At 44.6% G+C, this 22134-nt stretch overlaps 1 protein-coding gene and 1 long non-coding RNA gene across 6 annotated transcripts in view; one reads left to right on the top strand and one right to left on the bottom strand.

Annotated features, from left to right (window-relative positions):
• Window positions 1–22134, top strand: part of JAKMIP1 (janus kinase and microtubule interacting protein 1) — a 213712-nt gene that overhangs the window by 136381 nt on the left and 55197 nt on the right. For 4 of the 5 annotated variants that reach the window (XM_068277088.1, XM_068277079.1, XM_068277071.1 and 1 more), the window contains exons 11-14: window positions 138–221; window positions 13914–13976; window positions 17253–17351; window positions 20627–20728. In XM_068277088.1, coding sequence (XP_068133189.1) covers window positions 138–221; window positions 13914–13976; window positions 17253–17351; window positions 20627–20728 — 348 coding nt within the window. The remainder of the gene's footprint in view (window positions 1–137; window positions 222–13913; window positions 13977–17252; window positions 17352–20626; window positions 20729–22134) is intronic. The other variant, XM_068277104.1, reaches the window with a different exon arrangement.
• The window catches only part of LOC137563968 (uncharacterized), a 50729-nt gene continuing 41596 nt past the window's right edge, over window positions 13002–22134 (bottom strand). The window contains exon 4 of the long non-coding RNA XR_011030483.1: window positions 13002–13946. This is a non-coding gene — a long non-coding RNA (uncharacterized lncRNA). The remainder of the gene's footprint in view (window positions 13947–22134) is intronic.

Raw genomic sequence — 22134 nt, 5'->3', positions numbered from 1 at the left:
CTTTACTGAATGCGGTAATGTTTGTAAATTGAAGCCATTGTGTACAGTTTTGTTCAGTTATCTACATATGCTCCTCCCCCCATGTGGCACATGTAGGCGGGAATATTCACTCACTGATCGATTTTCATTTTCTGCAGACTCGGGAACAGCTGCAATGTGATCTGCTGCGATGTCAGGCCAAAATAGAAGACCTGGAGAATTCTCTGCGTGAGAAGGGACAGGTAAAGCTGACAGAGAAGCCTCCCTATAGGCCTCTGTCTGTACTGCTGTGCAGTGTGCTGTCTGCGCTGCTTGCTTGCTGGTGGGCTTTATATCTGTAATGAGGGTGACTCTGTTGCTTGCAGCGCCGCCTATCAATAAAAGGTGAATGTCTCACACTATGTATATAATTTCCTCTGATGCTGTGGTCACATATTGAATGTGTCCAGTGTGTGGCCTGTGTAAAGACTGTGCGGCCAAGAATTAATCTTGTCACTACTAAATCCATGCAAAGGATTCCTGTTTCTTGCACTTTGCAGACCTAATACAAACCAAATGTTTCCCCTTGTTTTGACTGTGGGTGGAGCCAAGCATTGTTTTTGGGTTTGCAATGAAAGTGTGGCATGCACATACCTTCTTTTTTTTTATGTTATGGTTACCCAGGTTGCAACCCAGTCCAGAGGAAAGAAAACACACAGGGGCAGAAACTATCTCTGTGGATGGATTAAGGTGTCCAGTTTCCACACCTAGCAGTCACACCTGAGGAAGCCCTGTAGTCCATCCCTTTTTGATGGAAATGTACATAACTTGCCATAACTACTTCCTGCGGTAACTCATTCCACCTCTTCACCACTGTAAAGCCTTGTACACACATACAAGGCAAGTTTCCCAGCAGGGACTGGGACTTCATCCATTGGTCAACATTGCAGGAGCGACACTGTACAGATATGTCACTAGCCTCCAGGCTTGTGACAAGTTTGTTATGGAGAGGGGCAGAAGGACCACAAGCAATTCACAATGGAGCAGCTTATTGTGAGTGGGGAGAAAAACACACTCGGAGGACACTCCGGCGTGGGGGATCGGTAGTCAGAGCTTTAGCAGATGTCAGACAGCCACTGTACACACACTGGTTTCACTTTAGAATCTCAGCCAAGGTGATCATTATCGGCCTCCACGGCCGAGTCCAACCCTGACTGTGTACATAGCTTTGCCAGAGAGAGCCTTTTCTAAACAGGTGGTAAGATCTCCTTTCTTCTATACATAATTATCTTGTCCTTTCTAATGACCAAAGGGTAAAAAAAAAACTGACATCCCTGATGTCACCTCCTAAGTGTAATGCCTGGCAGATCTCCTGCTTTCTTTCAGCTGCTATGCCCCAATCTATCACCACCTACTTCACCCTATGTGGCGCATCCTCGCTTGAACGGGAGATGAGGAAATAACACCTGCCCGACTTTGGCTACACCCAGGCCTTGGAGGTGCAAGGTATAGCGGCCTAGAAAGCCAGAGTACCACCAGAGGTCACTTCTGAGGCTAGCAACACAGTTCAGCAGTATCACATACACAGTTCAAGTACAGTAATCCAAGTATGAATCTCTTCATGCAAAACTATGCAATAGTAATTTGATTGACAGATTTCCAGCAGACTTGCATGCAGGATATTGACAAGATGTGACTGATGTAACTGACACAGTTCCTTTGAGTCTACATCCAAGACTATGTAAATGGATAGCAGACGTTCAGGATGATATATGACAAGTTGATGCAAGACTATAAGCACACTGTTAGCTGACTGATAAGGAGAGTAGACTATACTTATCGTCCAAGGCAAGTGGCTTACAGAGAATGTCCAGTAACAGTCCAAGGGCGGTCCAGGCGGCAGTCAAGGGAAATTCAGTAACTTAGCAGAGATCGGTCCAGGCAGCAGGCAAAGGGTAATCCAGGAATCAAGCAGATGTTAGATACAACGGAGTACTCCAATACAAGCTGAGGTCAAGGTCCAGAATATCAACACAGGATTCAGAGTGCGCACCCAGCAACTAGCCAAAGCTTATGCTATCACAGGTGATGACTGGGAGCACTCTGCACATTTAAATAGCAATCATTCTCCAATCAGTGACCGGCCACCTTCCGCTCAACCAATCACACAGCAAGGCATAATCAACTGGAGATCAGCTGACGCCGCTCCTGTCAGCTGAGCAGGTCAGCTGACTATTGATTACCCTTGCGGAGGGCGTACTGTGAACCCGCCCTCCACCTATCAGTGTGTATAGAGTAGACTGTGGTCACCGGCAGGGCCGGCAGAAGGGAAAAAGCGTCGAGACCCGGAAGTGACAGATTCTGCCCGGGTCTAGGCAGCGCTTTCATGATTAACCGGTACATTCCTTACACAGTCATCCATTTTCCTGCTAAAGAAGTCCAGTTTGCCTATCCTTTCTTGGTGAGACCTGTCACCCGCACATCCAGGACACGACTTCACAATTTTTTTGCAATAAATCTCATCTGTCATATGCCTTCCTGCCATAGCTATTCTTTTGAGACCCTTCTGTAATATGTTTACTATACAGAGAATAAATGGTGATAATTTTTAAGTAGTTTTTGTATCATTTGAGAAAATGGCAACATTAATTTTTATTCCATCCACTATGGCATTAATAAATTAAAGGAAAAGAACTGGACTTAGCATCGACCCTTGCGGGGCCTCTTTACTAACCGTTTACTATTTTGAGTGTATGATCCATTTATACTATTTGTTTTCTGTCATGAGTGAAATGGCAATCTTGCTTAAAAAAAATAAATAAATAAAAAAAAATTGCTATAAACACATCAGCATTGCAACAGTTTTTTTCTTTTTATTGCATTAAAAACTACAGTATTTCAATTTGTAGCCAGGTGTGCCTTTCAAAAAAACTGACTGTAACCCAAAGTTGTCTTTTCCCATCTAGTGTCTGTAGTATCATACAGTATATCCTCAACGTTATGGAATTTTTGGATGACTCAAATGAAAGTTAATGGTTGCACTTAGGGATCGGGAGGCGTTACTGGTTACTCTTGGGGACTCAGATCCCTTAAGTCGCTTATGTTGATACTGCTGTTGAAGAAAATTGTGTATGAGTTTGGCTCTTGACTGTATATTGCTGAAATTATTAGCAAACATTTTGTAGCTTAATTACTTTGCTTTTATTACTTTTTGTTTTAAAAAGCTTCTAGTGGAAAAGGATCCTGAGTTGTAAAAAGACTTGAGCAGAACAAATGTTCATGGCAATTTTTTTTTGTAGCAAAATAAGAATTTTCCTTTATTCGTGGGATTTGTGACCATTTTACCCTGACTGTGCAGCCAGAATAATGCACGTCATTAACAGAATCAATGGACCATATGCAATTACGGTAACTTTTTCTCCTGAGTTATCAACTCAGAGATCATTTTCATATTCTCTTTAAAATAACCTTTAAGCATTTTACAATTGAAAAAGTACCCCCAAACAAGTGAAAAAGTATATAAATGATTAGGGGGCGCTGCCAACCATTATATATGGTGCTAAATACGTGACTATATTGGTATATATTTGTACACTTAGCTTTCTTCCTGCCCGCTACCTCAGATGGTAGGAGTACTCCAACCTCTAACTCCAAAACACAAAACCAATATATTAAAATCAAAGGAGCGCTGGACATAAACAATTTACACAACTTCACTTTATTGTATTAATACAATTTCCTTCATAGGGTATTTGCCTATTCATAAAAAGGCAATGCTCACACACCCTCATGCATACCAGGAATTAGCTGATGTCCCCTTAAAAAAATCAGAAAGCGGACTTAATTTTTTTAATAAAAAAAAAACAAATTAGAGTTATCCAGAATAAATCTTCAATGGTTCCAAAACTCTTCTCGCGCATAAAAAAACTTGTCCAGATAGACTCCAATAATCCAGCATATACTCAAACCTTTTAATAATAGTCTCATATCACTAGATAGACTACATGCAGCGTTGCGTCCTGCCTACCGTTTACCAAATGGCCGGTCTGCGGATGCCGCTCTTTAGATTACTCACTCCGTCATTGCTGCTGGGTTACTGTTCTAAGTGGATGGTCCACAATCGCTAGACACCAACTCCAGCCGAGTACAGCGATGGATGTCGCTCCTCTCCGCAGACTTTACGTGAGTTCACACGGTGTTTCCCTCAGTCACACCAGCCACCTTCTGAGTAGGAACTTCCAGTGCGAGTCTCTCTTTGCTGCAATACTTCCTTACGGTCCAGCTGGAGTGCAATGTAATTTCCCCGCTGGTTCCACTTGATTAAAGTGACAGTTAAATCCAAAAGCATACAGTGGTATTCCAATAGATCTAAGGGGCGTCAGGGAACCTACCTACCTAACCTTCATCTGGGGGAACCTACCTACCTAGCCTTTACTGGGGAAACCTACCTATCTAACCTATACTGGGGGGCACCTACCTATCTAACCTATACTGGAGGCACCTACCTATCTAACCTATCCTGGGGGGCATCTATCTATCTAACCTATACTGGGGGCACCTACCTATCTAACCTATACTGGGGGCACCTATTTATCTAACCTACACTGGGGGCACCTACCCATCTACAGCCAAGCAAAGCCCCAGGGCCCCAGCCCAGCAAAGCACAGCCCCCAGCAAAGCAAAGCCCCCAGCCTAGCAAAGCCTCCTGGTCCCAGCCCAGCAAAGCATACAGCCAAGCAAAGCCCCCCCCCCCCATCCCCCAAAATGCCACCAGCACAGCAAAGACACCAGCAAATTGCCCAGCCCAGCAAAGCCCCCAGCAAGTCGCCTAGCAAAGCCAGGCCGGCTCAACATCGCTGCCAGCCAAGCTGGCACAGCATCACTGTCAGCCAGGCTGGCATAGCATAACCACCAGCCAGGCAGCCCAGCATAACCGCCAGCCGAGTACAGCACACAGGCCAGCCAGCCGAAGACAAGGCAGAAGCCACGTGAGGGGCTTATTTATGTGAAATACTGCCTATTGAATATATTTAAGTTACGCCACTGCTATGTTTATGTACATTTGGCCTCACCTATGACTACGCCCACTTTCCCACAGCCCATTTTTTTGCCACGACACGCATATATTTATTCCCTCTTGGTGCCCAGGATCTCCCAGGAACCTAGAAACGCCCAGTCGGGAGCGGATCCGTTTGATCCATTCCAGACAAACGCAATGCAAATATCCGACCTGCACAATTTTTCCGGGCAACTGATGCATTACCCATAGAAGCCTATGGTGCAAATACATCTGCTCCAGGCTACTACAGAACATGAACACCATCGGAACGGACGCTGCACTGCTCTGAACGTGTTTTTTTTGGTCCGGCTCAATGTGAACTGAGCCTTACACTAATCTCTCCACCATTTAAATTACAGCTCATCTTGGAGTTCCCCTTTAACCTTCCCATCAAATATGGTACTCGCTTCTCTCTCACTTGTTGATATTTTATATTTCTCTCAATTAGCTTATTAAAGACGTAAGGCTTTCCGCTCTCTGCGAGTTGCCTTGGTAACTGAGCTGCAGAGTCGCTCTTCTGGCTGCTGGGTCAGTGCCGCTGATGAGTTATTGATATCTGTGTGTCGCTGGCCCACGCAATGCAGACACACCTGTGTGCAAAACGCCATGACTGAATCCACGTGACCTCACACTTCACATTAACCATTAGGAGTCCTTGTCAGCTGGTATTGTGTTTCCACTCAATATGGTTTCTGTCCCCCGTATTTCATAGTGCCATTGAGGGCTCTTGCACTCTTCATGCTATTCCGATTAGCCATTTTTAAATCTCTACATCATGCTGCGTTTTTCTTCTTCTTTTGATAGCGTCCAGGGAAAATCGGAATCACAAATCGGATTTGCAGTGTGCAAGGGGGCCTGACACCGCTTAAAAGCGATTTTCTGACCCGTCTTTTGCTTTCAATTAGCGTAGATCAATCAGTGAACGGAAGTTTCCATGAGTTTAAATTCTAGCCAGGCTTCATATTTATTGCCATAAAAAAAGATCATAAACGGGGAGAGGTTTTTAGGTTGAATTCCAATGGTTATTGAAGACAAGATCCTGTTTTAAGCCACGTACACTTGCAAAACAGTCGCCTGAGACATTCTGTATGGATCTAATGTTCTATTGAGCGATCATTGTACAGAGATGCTGCTTGCCTTCCTGGCTAGAAACCTGTAATTCCCTATGCAGGAGGGTGAATGCACCATAGGCGTCATTTGCATCCCCATGTGGAGTGGAGGGCTGGGGTGTGCGCATCATTTATGCAGGAAGGAGAATGCACCAGAAGCATCATTTACTTCCCTATGCAGGGATTTACTTTCATATGCGGGGGGGAGCTTGGGGGCACCAGGTGAGTCATTTATTCCGATATGCGGGGGGGGGGGGGGGGGGGGGTAGGGGGGTGCGCTAGAGGCGTCATTTACTTCCATATGCAGGGTGGAGGGTGTGCTGGAGGCGTCATTTACTTCCACATGCAGGGGGAGGGTGTGCTGGAGACGTCATTTACTTCCATATGCAGGGGGAGTGTGCACTGGAGGCGTCATTTACTTCCATATGCAGGGGGAGGGTGCACTGGAGGCTTAATTTACGTCCATATGCAGGTGGAGGATACACTGGAGGCGTCATTTACTTCCATATGCAGGGGTGAGGATGCGCTGGAGGCGTCATTTACTTCCATATGCAGAAGGGAGGGTGCGCTAGAGGCGTCATTTACTTCCATATGCAGGGGGGGGAGGGTGTGCTGGAGGCGTCATTTACTTCCACATGCAGGAGGAGGGTGTGCTGGAGACGTCATTTACGTCCATATGCAGGGGGAGGGTGCGCTGAAGGCTTCATTTACGTCCATATGCAGGTGGAGTATACGCTGGAGGCGTCATTTACTTCCATATGCAGGGGGGGAGGGTGTGCTGGAGGCATCATTTACTTCCACATGCAGGGGGAGGGTGTGCTGGAGACATCATTTACTTCCATATGCAGGGGGAGGGTGCACTGGAGGCGTCATTTACGTCCATATGCAGGGGGGAGGGTGTGCTGGAGGCGTCATTTACTTCCGTATGCAGGAGGGAGGGTGCGCTGGAGGCGTCATTTACTTCCATATGCAGGTGGAGGATACGCTGGAGGCGTCATTTACTTCCATATGCAGGGGGAGGGTGCGCTGGAGGCGTCATTTACTTCCATATGCAGGGGGGAGCATGCGCTGGAGGCATCATTTACGTCCATATGCAGGTGGAGGATACGCTGGAGGCGTCATTTACTTCCATATGCAGGGGGAGGGTGCGCTGGAGGCATCATTTACTTCTATATGCAGGGGGGAGGGTGGGCTGGAGGGGTCATTTACTTCCATATGCAGGGGGAGGGTGCGCTGGAGGCGTCATTTACTTCCATATGTAGGGGGGGGGAGGGTGGGCTGGAGAGGTCATTTACTTCCATATGCAGGGGAGGGTGCACTGGAGGGGTCATTTACTTCCATATTGAGGAGGGAGGGTGCGCTGGAGGCGTCATTTACTTCCATATGCAGGGGGGAGCGTGAGCTGGAGGGGTCATTTACTTCCATATGCAGGGGGAAGGGTGCGCTGGAGGGGTCATTTACTTCCATATGCAGGGGGGGAGGGAGGGTGTGCTGGAGGTGTCATTTACTTCAATATGCAGGGAGGAGGGTGTGCTGGAGGCGTCATTTACTTCCATATGCAGGGGGGAGGGGGCGCTGGAGGTGTAATTTACTTCCATATGCAGGGGGGAGCGTGCGCTGGAGGAGTCATTTACTTCCATATGCAGGGGGGAGCGTGCGCTGGAGGAGTCATTTACTTCCATATGCAGGGGGGAGGGTGCGCTGGAGGCGTCATTTACTTCCATAAGCAGGGGGGGAGGGAGGGTGTGCTGGAGGTGTCTTTTACTTTCATATGCAGGGGAGGGTGCACTGGAGGTGTCAGTTGCTTCGCTGTGCAGGGGGGTGATGTGCGGGAGGAGTCATTTGGCGCCCTATGCAGGGGGAGGGTTCTGTAAGCATAATTTTCTTTTTTTTTTTATACAGAGGGGAGTATACACCAGAGGCATAATTTGCCTCTCTATACAGAGAGGAAGGAGCTGAAGGCCATGGGACACTGGTACACATGACTGTCACCCTAAGCAATAACTAACATTTATTTTGTGCAGCGAAAATCTGCCGCGTGATCATTTATGCAATGACTTTTTTTTTTCCTCCCTGAAACCTATTCTGGCCTGTAGCTCTCTTAAGTGCTGTTTATATTGTCCACTTAAACCTGACACACACATCCAATTTTACTTCCATGTAGTATAAGAGCTTACCTACATGGTATCTTCAAAGTATTCCAGATCTGCTGGCCCTTCTATTACATGGAAGTGGTAAAATTGACCACTCATTGACAATTTTTTTTAATTTTTTTTAACTGAAACAGATTGGATGAGCGCTCACTCAAAAAGCTGTAGATAAGATTTGTGTGCCCAGACCAACAGCCCAAATGCCACTTGGGCTGTGATCAGTCTGTGATATCCAAAATGGTCGGCACCACTTGTACTATGTAACTTAACCCGCAGCTTCCGCTTGATCCCCTGCGGTGCTCGAAATAGGGTGTCAAGCCTAAAACAGTGGGCTGTTGCTGTAACAACTATCTATATATACAGTCCTGACCAAAAGTTTTGAGACTGTCAAAAATATGAGTTTTCATAAAGTTTGCTGCTAAACTGCTTTTAGATCTTTGTTTCAGTTGTTTATGTGATGTACTGAAATGTAATTATAAGCACTGCATACATTTCAAAGGCTGTTATTGACAATTACTTGAGATTTATGCAAAAAGTCAGTATTTGCTGAGTTGGCCCTTCTTTTTCAGGACCTCTGCAATGCGACTGGGCATGCTCTCAATCAACTTCTGGGCTAAATCCTAAATGATAGCAACCCATTCTTTCACAATCACTTCTTTGAGTTTCTCACAATTAGTTGGTTTTTATTTGTCCACCCGCCTCTTGAGGAATGACCACAAGTTCTCAATGGGAATAGGATCTGGGTAGTTTCCAGGCCAAGGACCCAAAATGTCAAAGTTTTGGTCCCCGAGCCACTTAGTTATCACTTTTGCCTCATGACATGGTGCTCCATCGTGCTGGAAAATGTCTTGTTCTTCACCAAACTGTTGTTGCATTGTTGGAAGAAGTTGCTGTTGGAGGGTGTTTTGGTACAATTCTTTATTCATGGCTGTGTTTTTTGGAAAAATTGTGAGTGAGCCCACTCCCTTGGATGAGAAGCAACCCCACACATGAATGGTCTCAGGATGCTTTACTGTTGGCATGATACAGGACTGATGGTAGCGCTCACCTTTTCTTCTCCTGACAAGCCTTTTCCAGATGCCCCAAACAATCTGAAAGGGGCTTCATCGGAGAATATGACTTTGCCCCAGTCTTTAGCAGTCCATTCGCCATACTTTCTGCAGAAGATCAATCTGTCCCTGATGTTTTTTTGGGAGAGAAGTGGTTTCTTTGCTGCCCTTCTTGACACCAGGCCATCTTCCAAAAGTCTTCGCCTCACTGTGCGTGCAGATGCACTCACACCTGCCTGCTGCCATTCCTGAGCAACCTCTGCACTGGTTGCACTCCGATTCCGCAGCTGAATCCTCTTTAGGAGACGATCCTGGTGCTTGCTGGACTTTCTTGGACGCCATGAAGCCTTCTTAACAAGAATTCTTGATGATCCTATAAATTGTTGATTGTTGAATGTTAGTAGCCACAATATAGCCTGTGAAGCCATTTTTATGCAACACGATGATGGTGGCTGCATGCATTTCTTTGGTCACCATGGTTAAAAATGGAAGATCAATGATTTCAAGCATCACCCTCCTTTTAACATGTCAAGTCTGCCATTCTAACCCAATCAGCCTGACATAATGATCTCCAGCCTTGTGCTCGTCAACATTCTCACCTGTGTTAACAAGACGATTACTGAAATGATCTCAGCAGGTCCTTTAATGACAGCAATGAAATGCAGTGGAAAGGTTTTTTTGGGGTTTCAGTTAATTGTCATGGCAAAGGTCTATGCAATTCATCTTAAAACTCTTCATAACATTCTGGAGTATATGCAAATTGCAATTATAAAAACGTAAGCACCAACTTTCCTAATTTCCAATATTTTTGACAGTCTCAAAACTTTTGGCCAGGACTGTATTTTAAGTATAAGTTTTTTTAACAGTTGTGCTGACCATTTTGGACTTTACAATTGGATGTGTAGTGGCCAGGGCCGGTTCTGTCATGAAGCAAGGTGAAACACTTGCATCAGGCGCAGAGATTACAGGGGCAGCATTTTTGTACTGTGAGTGAGGTGAAGAGGTCATCATTAAGGAAAGCAGCTTGTTGTGCTGTGTGAGGAGTCTGTCACTGAGTGAGGGGGAAGGCAGGAGAGCAGCACTGTTTCATTTGAATTAAATGAATCAGTGTAAATTTTCGGATGCTGTGTAATCTATCCAAATCAGGAAGGGGGGGGGGGGAGCGCATCCTCACAAGTCCAGCCCTTGTGGTGGCACCCATTGATTATTAATGTCCTTTCCAGTTTGGATATCAGTTGAATTCCAATTTGGGCGCCACAGCAGTGGCTACTCTCAACAGGGGCCTCTTGGTTCTGTTTGCAGCAGTGTGCGCTGGGTGCCCAATTTCAGTAGTGGCTTCTCGCTTGGCCTGCTGCTTTTCCATACCAGTCCTGCAGATGCAGCTGTTGTGCTCAGTTTCGACTCCACTTGCAGCAGATAATACACTGTCCCATCATTTACGTCAATGTGGTGAAGATCAGCCTGTCTGTGCTGTGCAGGGTAATTTGGAATGACTGGATATCGGTATAATTACCGTTATTCTACTATTGGGGATAGTAGAATCAGGGGTGTAACTAGAGGGGAGCCGCTCTTGCAACCGCGAGGTGGCTAAAAGGGGTTCCCAACTACTTCTTTACTCCCGCCGGTAAAGGGGTTCCTTCTTCAGGTCAGGTGTTTTGTGGCTACACTTAATAATAATCCGAACATTTGCATTGTACTTTTCTCCTGTTGGACTCAAAGCGTTAAAGAGCTGCAGCCACTGGGACGTGCTCAAGAGGCCACCCTGCAGTTTTAGGGAGTCTTGCCTTGAACTCCTTACTGAATAGGTACTGATCCTAGCCAGGATACGAACCCTGGTCTCCCATGTCAAAGGCGGTGCCTCTAACCAGTACACTTTCCAGCCACTTGTTATAGGTGTGAAGATTATGATGACCACACTTGTTTTATAACCCTTGTGAGATGGGCTCCCAGGCTGTGAGGGTCACCATGGGTAGGCAATGGAAAGGGTGTGAACAATGGGGGGCCTCCTCGAAGTTTTCCTGGGGGGCCCCATGGTTTGTAGTTACACCCCTGAGTAGGATAACCGTAAAATTACTGATATTCTATTGGGACCTCTTGTGCCCCTTTTGAATGTACTCCTATGGGAAGCTCATCCTGTGTTTGCGGTGTGTATTAGGGGCCTACCTTGTAACATGTAGTAAGTTGGATTACCCTGGTGGTGTTCAGCTTAGCAATCTACTCCCAAAATAATCTTATCATTATGAATAATACTTTCACGACTGTATACAGTACTTTGTACAGTGCTGCAGAAGTTGTATATAAATATTATATAATAGCTACACATGTAGTGTCATGAAATGGTTTGAGTATTTTGAAGTCCACATTGATTGATGTGGAGATGATCTTGTTTTAAACGGCTTCTTCCTGTTTGTAAGTGAGGCTTTTAAGTAGTAAATAAACTTGACATTTCCGTACTTACTGGCTGGCTTCTAGCACAGGTCCTCATAAATATTTATCAGCTGAGCCACATATGTTAGATCTTACTGCCGGTGAAGGACACAGTGACCCTGGCCACAAACTATTTCAGAAATAAGCATCTGCTTCTCAGAACCTCACATAGTAGGTTCTCAGGCGGGCTATAATCACATTTCCTCAATTAACTTTCACAGACAAGAAAATGCTAACCAGTGTGTGCTTTTTTTAGCCTGATTGCTGGTCCTGCAGACACATAAACACACCCACTGGCATGATGGCCAAATCTGGCACGGATTCATGTAAATTGGAATTGCTGCTCCCTCAACAATGGTTGACGTAACTTTCCCAAGGTTGAAGAGTCATTGAGACGTTGATGGCAATTATGATATTTGGGGTTTGTACACTTTGAAAAATCTCTTCTCGGTTGTTGCAGAGGATTGTTTCCCAGTTGCTGGACTCTTAGTGCTACTTGAATAGGTCTCCGCTCAATTTGACAACTGCTTAGCCAAACAGATTGTTTGGGGTGCCGCCCATCCCACCCCTTATAGGGCAAAAAGTTTGGCGTTCAGAAGGCCTCAAATCCAAATATGAAATTTATGCTGTAGAAATGTAGGTTGGCTGCTTGGGGTCACAGCAAGATTAGGTGTCCAAATCTATGTTGGCTATTATGGTTCCTAACTGTAAGCTTTGTAACTATGCCCTAGGATGGAGGGTCCCACAGTGTCAGGATGGGATTTGTGAACCTCCCAACCATGCATAGTTTTTTTTCTTACCAAACCTAACATTCTTCAGTGTCTGGTCCCTCCAATTAGTCCTCCCTCTAAGTCTAACGCCAGGGTTAGAAATCGTTATCCAAGATGGTGGCAGAATGGGGAACAAAATGCTCTACATCCCCTCATTTTTCTTATTACCTTTTAAGTTCAAAAGTTCAACATCACACATTTTTCACTTCCGAAGTAGAGAAAACGGCCTTTGGGTCCATCTAGCCCCACAATTGAAATAAATATATATATATATAGTATTATGACCAGGAAATGGAAAGCGGCAAGTGTGCTCCAGACCAGTCTGTATGCCTTTTACTAGTCGTGGTCCCCACCTTTGTGTGCCTCAAGAAGGAGGTGGAAGTAATAGAAAAAAAAACATCATGCCACCCCCTTTTTTTTTAAAATCCTTACATAAAAAAAACATAAACCACAAGGCAGAATATGTATATACCCCATGCATAAACCTGGCATCCAGGAACTATCAGCAGTGTTGCAGTGACATTGAATGTCACCTGTCAGTCTTTTTTTTAATTTATTTTAGACCCAGATAATATTACAATATTGGAGCATTTGTGAAATTGGACCTTGGTATGGAGCATAAAAAACATTTTTAAGGTGTTTTTTTTCCCATTGTGTTTAAATGCATATAAAGACAGTGATTCAGCTCTGGCTGAAATAATAATGCAATAGTCACCATCACTGCATCATTACAGACAAGTTTTCAGCCCTTCTGTGCTCCTTGTTAATGGTCCTCGGTCATTTCTTAAGATCATGTGGGTTCCATGAGTTCCAAAAACATGCTGGGAAACTTGTTGGCTTCCAGCCAAACTTTGTGTGTGTGTGTGTGTGTGTGTGTGTGTAGGCAGTGTGTGTGTGTGTGTGTAGGCAGTGTGTGTGTGTGTAGGCAGTGTGTGTGTGTGTAGGCAGTGTGTGTGTGTGTAGGCAGTGTGTGTGTGTGTAGGCAGTGTGTGTGTGTGTGTGTGTAGGCAGTGCGTGTGTGTGTGTAGGCAGTGCGTGTGTGTGTGTAGGCAGTGTGTGTGTGTGTGTAGGCCGTGTGTGTGTGTAGGCAGTGTGTGTGTGTGTGTGTGTGTGTGTGTGTGTGTGTGTGTGTGTGTGTGTAGGCAGTGTGTGTGTAGGCGAGGCGTAGGCTGTGTGTGTGTGTGTGTAGGCAGTGTGTGTGTGTGTGTGTGTGTGTGTGTGTGTGTGTGTGTGTGTGTGTGTGTGTAGGCAGTGTGTGTGTGTGTGTGTGTATGGACATTCTGTGTACCCTGGTGAGCAGAGACCTATATTTAATAGTCCTGTGAGTTTTTACTGTCTTGACTACATCAGTTGTCTCAGTGAATATAACTGTCCTTCTTTGTCTTCTGCAGGATTCCAAGTGGGTTGAGGAGAAACAGCAACTTCTGCGGAAAAACCAAGACTTGTTAGAAAAGGTAAGATCGTTTGTATTACTCTCCTGTGCACAAGCAGCAGGGACAAGGTTAAAGTCTGTCACTAAACAGTGTTATTTCAATTGCTTTACTAGGTGGATACAAAAAGTTACTCCACAATATTAAACATAATGGCAGAAGAGCTTGCGCTATATCTGTGGCTCGGTTCTCAGATGCTTCAGGACAGAGCCGGATGCTGTCATGTTTGCTTGTTGGCCTCGGAGATCAGTTACTTTTAACAGCTTTTTTTAAAAGTTTGACTGAAGCTGGTTGCTATAGGCAACAAGAATTCTGTTCTTTAGCATATTTTTCACGCCAGGCCCTGCTGATTCTCTAAATCGGGTGCTGCACTTACACATGGGTTTTCCCATAGATTTGTACTGTATATCATATGCATGTACTTGTAAAAATGCATCTAAAAAGCAAGAGAAAATCCATTTTAGTCTGTTTTAAAGAAAACCCAAGGTAAGAGTGATAGGAAAGCTGCCATATTTCCTTTTAAAAAATACCAGTTGCCTGACAGTCCTGTTGACCTTCTGGCATCAGTAGTGTCAGTCACAACCCTGAAACAAGCTTGCCACTAATCTAGTCAGTGAGTCAGAGCACCTGATCTGCTGCATGCTTGTTCAGGATCTATGGTGAAAAGTATTAGAGACACAGCATCAGGGGGACAACCAGGCAACTTGCATTGTTTAAAAGGAGATAAATATGGCAGCCCCCATATCCCTCTCAGCTCGGGTTCCCTTTAAGGCCTCTTGCACACTGCATGCATTTCCGATTCAGATTCCGCTTTTTAATCCGTTTTTACATCCGATTCAGATTTTTAAGCTCTACTGCATGCTGCGTTTTTTGATCCGTTTTTCTGTTGAATGTATTCAGGGAAAATCGGAATTGAAAATCAGAATCAGAAAACGGATTTGCTGTGTGCAGGGAGCCTAAAGGACATCGTAGGTGAAAATAAACTGATGAGAAAAACTATTGTATCTGTCCTCCTTCTCCTAAAAATGACTTTTTAAAATATCCCCCAGTTTATATTTAAATCTAGTTTTAAGTTTTTACTGTTTCATGGGCCTCAATTCACTAAGCTTATCTCCTGTCTTTAATAACTCTTCTAGAGTTGTTACCATGGTGATAAGGCATGTAGTATTCAGGAAACATTTTACCTCAGGCAAACCTAAAGTTAACTCTTCTGTCTTTAAGTTAACTCTTTAAACCTTAAAATAACTCCAGAGTTAAAGACAGGCTGTTCATTAAAGTGAACCAGAGACGAAGCTCCCTCATGTATTTTACCATAGAAATCAGTGGGAACATTAGAGAAAACACTTACCCTGCTCTCTGTTCCATCCTCACTGCTAAAAGTGTCTGTTATCTAGCTGAGATAAGAATCCCGGACTGAGCATTGAGTCTGGCTTTGCTATAATGACTCAGCTATAATGATTCCTGAGCAAAGCCAGCAGGGGGCAGGCTTGGACTTGAAGACAGCAAAGAACACAGTCTCAGCTATAATTATTCTGTAGCAAAGCCAGACCGACTGCTTAGTCGGGATTCTTATCTTAGAGGTGATAACAGGCAAATTAAACAGAGAACAATGTAACAAAGAGCAGATTAGGTGTTTACTGTCATGTTCCCACTGATTTATAAGGTAAAATACATGAGGTTGCTTCATCTCTGGTTCTCTTTAACTGCGTGTGAAAATAACTACAGAGGAGGTAACGTAACTACAGAGGAGGTAAATTAACTACAGAAGAGGTAACGTAAGGAATGAAGAGATAAGATAACTCTCCTAATTCTGTGTGGAGGTAAGTTTTCTCTTGCCTTATCTCCAGCATGATCTTAGTGAATTGAGGCCATTGTCTCTGCTCAATGACACCTTCATTGAAGTATGCCAGAGCTCACATCTATGAATTATTAACCCTTTTTACCCCTTTCCTGCTCTCAGAGGCCATTTACTGACCGGAAAATGATAAGTAATTACAGCCATAAAACAGTGAGGGATACACTATAGTCCAGTGATGGCAAACCTTGGCACTCCAGCTGTGACAAAACTACAAATCCCATCATGCCTCCGCCTCCCCGAGTTATGCTTAGAGCTGTCAGAGTATTGCAAAGCCTCATGGGCCTTGTAGTGCAACCACAGCTGGAGTGCCAAGTTTAGCCATCACTGCTATAGTCTGATCCAGTCCAACCCGGTCCCGACCCAAACAGAAACAAATAGCCGTCCGGGTCTGTGCCAAGCGCCTCTGTCACAGAGGATGGCTATTTGTTATATACTCCCACCTGACTGTCTGATGAAGCAGGGTCACACCTGCGTAACGCATTACAAATCAAGGAGTTTATCAATACATTTTTCTATTGTTGAACGTAAAACAGGGTTGTCTTTCATGTGCATGGGAAGAGGTAATTCCACCACTGCCACTCCATTTTAAAAGTTGTATCACCTTTTATTCTTTTGGTGTCTCTGTTCCTTCTCTTATTGTCAAGTCCACCCCTGGTGGAGGGGTGACGCACCCCTTTCTTGTTCCTGTCTGCTTAACCTCCTGGGCGATAATCCCGAGCTCAGCTCTGATTATACCGCCGCAGAGGATTTCTCAGGCCCTGCTGGGCCAATTTGCATATTTGTTTTTTTTTGTTACACGCAGCTAGCACTTTGCTAGCTGCATGTAACAACCGATCCGCCGCTACCCGCCGCGTTATAGGGCCCCCGCGCGCAGCCTGGCAAATCAGTGCCAGGCAGCGCTGAGGGGTGGATCGGGACTCCCTTTGAAGTCACGACGGCAATGACGTCATCGCGATCGTCACCATGGCGACTGGGAAGCTAAACAGGAAATCCCGTTCTGTTTGCTCTGATCGCCGGAGGCGATCGGAAGAGGTGGGGGGATGCCGCTGCACAGCGGCTATCATGTAGCTAGCGCTAGGCTAGCTACATGATTAAATTAAAAAAAAAATTAAAAAAAGTGCTGCCCCGCCCCCCTGGCGATGTTATTGTATCGCCCAGGAGGTTAATCCTGAGTGGGATCAGGTCAACCTTCCCACCTGCCCTGAACAGTGGTTGCCTACATGGTAACCCTGGTTTGTGAGTATAAATATACTGACCTTTCCATTTCCGCACCTAATATCAGTACCTTCTACACTATATTGGGCTCTAGGTGTCCCTGTTTTTTACTGTTCTGTATGTTGCTTGCATTGTGGTGCAGCAGCGCCCCAGTGTGGCAGGACCTGTACCAGCTGCACGTAGTACATTTTCTGTGACCAGTAATCCTGTGGTCTGTTTTATTTCAGCTATACAAGTATGAGCTAGAGGAGAGCCAGCTGAAGAATGACATTCAGGACGCCAAAGACCAGAATGAGCTGTTAGAATTCCGTGTTCTGGAGCTTGAAGTAAGAGATTCCCTCTGTAAACTGTCACCAGGGGCAGACATTGCATTTGAGTCCCGGATCAAATACATATAATGTCTGATCCTGCTGGAAGCACATAGCTATAAGCGGATGGGAGAGTGGACAGAGCACTACAGAGGACATGAATAATGCCTTAATTCGTTTTCAGAGACTTAAAGACTGACCACTGTCTGTTTACTGCACTTTTATTACTAGCACCGCCAATTATGTACATTAGCCCCGCCCCTCCATGCACAGTCTTGCACGTTTAACATGAAATCCTAAAACTGTGAATTTTGTTAGTCTGTCATTTTTTATGCATTGCTTTGTTGTACAAACTTGCATGTTTAACCCTTGTTAAATTTTTTCTTTTCTTTTTAAAAAAAAAAGTGATTTAAAATATTTTTGCTATGTAATAAAAATAGTTTTGTATGTGGCTGTGCACGCTTTTATTTTCTAACCTCACCATTCTGCATGTTGTTGTGTGCGCTCTTGCACTATGGTTTGCTCACTTTGTTTTTGCATCGTCCAGCATGAACCCTTTCCACCCATTTCATAGTGACTGCTCTTCTGGTAAGCTTGACTTTAAAGGACAACTGAAGTGAGACTAGGGAGGCTGCCATATTTATTTCCTTTTAACCCATACCATTTGCCTGGCAGCCCTGCTGATCTATTTGGCTGCAGTAGTGTGTGAATAACCCAAGAAACAAGCATGCAGCTAATCTTGTCAGATCTGGCAATAATGTCAGAAGCACCTGATCTGCGGCATGCTTGTTCAGGGTCTATAGCTAATAGTATTAGAGGCAGAGGACCAGCAGAACAGCCAGGCAACTGGTATTGCTTAAAAGGAAACAAATATGGCAGCCTCCATATCCCTCTCACTTCAGTTATCCTTTAATTATTTCAAGACCGACATACAGGCTTATTAAAGGTGAAATCCATTGCAGATACAGGAACACTCCAGTGAAAAAAATAAGCATTTCAAATCTGACAGAAGGGAAGGGTTTTGGACTAGTCCATCTCCTCATGGGGAATTCTTGGGGTTTTCTTTGTTAGACTTGTCAAAAGCATTTCCTGAGCATTTGCTAACTGCCAAAATAGTGTGCAAGTGAATGGGGAGGCTGTCTTTTTTTTTTTTTTTTTACCATTTTGGCAGTTAAACAGGAAATGCTTTTGAAAACAAAAGTAAACCTTGAGAATCTCCCATGAGGAGATGGACTAGTTCAAAAACCTATTGGATCTGTCAGATTTTAACGGCTTACTTTTTTCGATGGAGTGAAGCCCCGGCAATAACTCCCGCTATATTCACAGTAAAAACAGGAACACAACAGAGGGGAAAAGATGCACGGTGGGTTATGCTTGCAGAGCGATGCATACAATACATTCACTGCAAATGTTAACGGGACTGTTATCCAGTAACGCCTTGCATCATTGTGAACAAATCCACTGCACTGCGTTGTCGGACAACATGGCAATTTGTTGGAATAACACAGTACATGCAGCGCAGTACCGGCCAATGTGCGCGTTTACAGTTGCAGTGAAGCATACTCTTTATGCACTGTAGGCATCATTGTATGCGTCACATCACACGTGTGCTTCACAATGCGACTTCCCCTCTGCTGCGTTTTTACTGTTGTTATTAGCTGGATCGCAACACAATGAATGAAAAAGCCCCATATACATTGCGCAGTGAAGCATACAGCTATAGGGATGAGCTTCTCAGTACTCAATAAAAGTGTGAAATGGACATTTTAGAACTGAGTGTGAAATGGACATTTTAGAACTGTGTTCCACACAGTGTTCCATTCCTCAGATACGTCCTCCTTCAAAGCTACAAGGAGGAAGCATTGGAATGATGTGGAACGCAATGGCCAGGGGTGGTGAATAGGGTGAGTTAAACACCACCCCCCCCCCCCCCCCCCCACAGCTCGCAGAGCTAAAATGTCTCATCTGAAACTCAGATCCAGCACTTGGTAGGTCAATCCTATACAGCACATGCTTCACTGCAACTGTAAACTCTCATGCCCTATGGGAACGCAGAGCAAGCCTTGCGTTATGCCAACTGATGCCGCCTGACCCCACCGCTGACGCTCCCATGTGAACATGCCATTACAATATAATCCCATCACGTTAGTTATGCCATTAAATTGTACAACGCGACACAACGTGAAACGTGTGAAAGTAGCCTTAAGCTTCAGAAAATATTTGGCAAATAGGCAATATTGAAGATGTGTGATCTCGGCAAAGTTTTTGTTTTACCGGGCCCAAGTGCTGGCATTTACTAAATGCTGTCTGTGTTTATTGATGACTTTTTACCATTCGTATAACATCCATGCAGACCAGTCCGCTGTTGGTGCTGCTTTTGGGTACAGGGAGCTAGTATGGTTGAAGTGAGCCAGTGTGAGTCTATAGGGAACAGTTCTCCAATCACAGCAATGTCTCCAATGTGAAGTATTCTGATTGGCTGAATAGTGTAGGCGTATTATTGCTACAACCTATCTGAAACCCAGCACTTCGGGAGGGAGCTGTTCACCCAATCATCCAATTTCCCTATAGACTTCATCGTTGGCTCACCTTAACCCTACTAGCTCCAGGTACAGTACAAAACTTTCAGCTTTGTTCAATACCCAGGGCAAAGCAATGTTGTGTGTTGTACCCAAGGGTAGACTAATGCTATTTATCTTAAAGAGGAACTGTAGTGAATATAAAAATGAATGAAATTGCTTATTTTACAGTATTCATCTATAGATTATTTAGTCAGTGTTTGCCCATTGCAAAATCTTTCCTCTCCCTGATTCACATTCTGAAATGTATCACTGGTGGTGACATTTAGTTCTCAGGTGACCTGTGTGGAATGTTTGTTACTGAGAGTTCTATGCACATTGGGAGATATTACTTGCTTGGCAGTTGGTAAGCTGGTATTTCCAACAATGCAATAAGGTTCACAGAAAGCAAATTGTCAGGACCTTGGTCATGACATCACACTGTGGGAGGGGTTTCACCACAATATCAGCCATACAGACCCCCCTGATGAACTACTGGAGAAAGGGTAAAGCTTTCTTGTGGGAAAGGGGGCATCAACTGCTGATTGGAGTGAAGTTCAATCCTTGGTGAAAGTTCCTCTTTAAGTTGTAAAACCGTTGTTCTATTACATGTAATTCCATTTTTATCCCAATGCTAAGACGAGCCCATTTGCTTATAGATGCCACTTTTCCGCATTGTGTTCCTATTAGGACAAACATTCCAATACATTAGTAAAATAACACATTTTTTCCCAGGAGAGAGAACGAAGGTCTCCAGCCTTTAACCTCCATATAGCCAGCTTCCCAGAAAATACTGGAAGCGCTCTGCAGCTATTCTGTCAGCAGGAAGGAATTAAGGTAGATGCAGATTCACTTCCCTCTTCTGGTGCTTCTCATGTCTTTCACTGCCATTCTCACCAACATTCTGACACTCCCCTCACCTTGTCACTGCCGATTCCCCCATAATGTGTGCATGGTTTACCCCATCTGTCATAGGTCTTTATTGTATGTGTCTTGTGGAAGCTACCATTGTGTTTCCAGGGTGTAGTCAGAGTGGCAGGTTGTATCACATCAACCTGTGCCTGGGACTGATATGTACTGAAGACAGCCATTTCTGCACATTACTGTTATAACAATGTGGCTTATCAATTCTCTGATAGACCTGATGTATGGAGGAACAGAGATCTAAAGTGGAGTACACACACTAGATGAAAGGCAGCCAATAATGACTGCTTCTGCTGAGAATCCAGCATAAGTGCAGCAACCCCGACCCTCTTGGATGCTTGGCAAGCGATTCGCCTGGTGGATGGCTTTGGGCAAGCGACTACTGAGAGCACTGTCCTGCCCACTTTTCCCACCCGCTGTGTAATGTCGCTCATGCACTGATCCACCACCCGCATAGAGTACACACACACACACACACACACACACACACACACACACACACACACACACACACACACACACACACACACACACACACACACACACACACACACACACACACACACACACACACACGCCCACACGCCCATTGGTTAGCTGCACATCTTTATAGCTTTTGCCCTGCCGGGGGACATGCCTTGCACATGTGAATGAGCCTTAAGGAAGGTTAGTTAGTGTTTAATCATCTATCAGAAGATACAGTGGGATGCGAAAGTTTGGGCAACGTTGTTAATCATCATGATTTTCCTGCATAAATCGTTGGTTGTTACGATAAAAAAAATCCGTAAAATATATCATATAGGAGACACACAATGATATTTGAGAAGTGAAATGAAGTTTGTTGCATTTACAGAAAGTGCGCAATAATTGTTTAAATAAAATCAGGCAGGTGCATAAATTTGTCATTTTATTGATTCCAAAACCTTTAGAACTAACTATTGGAACTCCAATTGGCTTGGTAAGCTTAGTGACCCCTGACCTTCATACACAGGTGAATTCAATTATAAGAAAGAATATTTAAGGGGGGTCAATTGTAAGTTTCCCTCATCTTTTAAATTTCTCTGAAGAGTAGCAACTTGGGGGTCTCAAAACAACTCTCAAATGACCTGAAGACAAAGATTGTTCGCCTTCATGGTTTAGGGGAAGGATACAGAAAGCTGACTCAGTGATTTCAGCTGTCGTTTTCCACAGTTAGGAACATATTGAGGAAATGGAAGACCACAGACTCAGTTCAAGTCGAGGCTCGAAGTGGCAGACCAAGAAAAATCTCCGATAAACAGAAGCGACGAATGGCGAGAACAGTCAGTCAACACGAGAAC

The sequence above is a fragment of the Hyperolius riggenbachi genome, chromosome 1 (assembly GCF_040937935.1).
Source record: "Hyperolius riggenbachi isolate aHypRig1 chromosome 1, aHypRig1.pri, whole genome shotgun sequence".
Taxonomy (NCBI): domain Eukaryota; kingdom Metazoa; phylum Chordata; class Amphibia; order Anura; family Hyperoliidae; genus Hyperolius; species Hyperolius riggenbachi.
The sequence above is the reverse complement of the archived record's forward strand: the minus strand, read 5'-3'. Positions and strand labels throughout refer to the sequence as shown.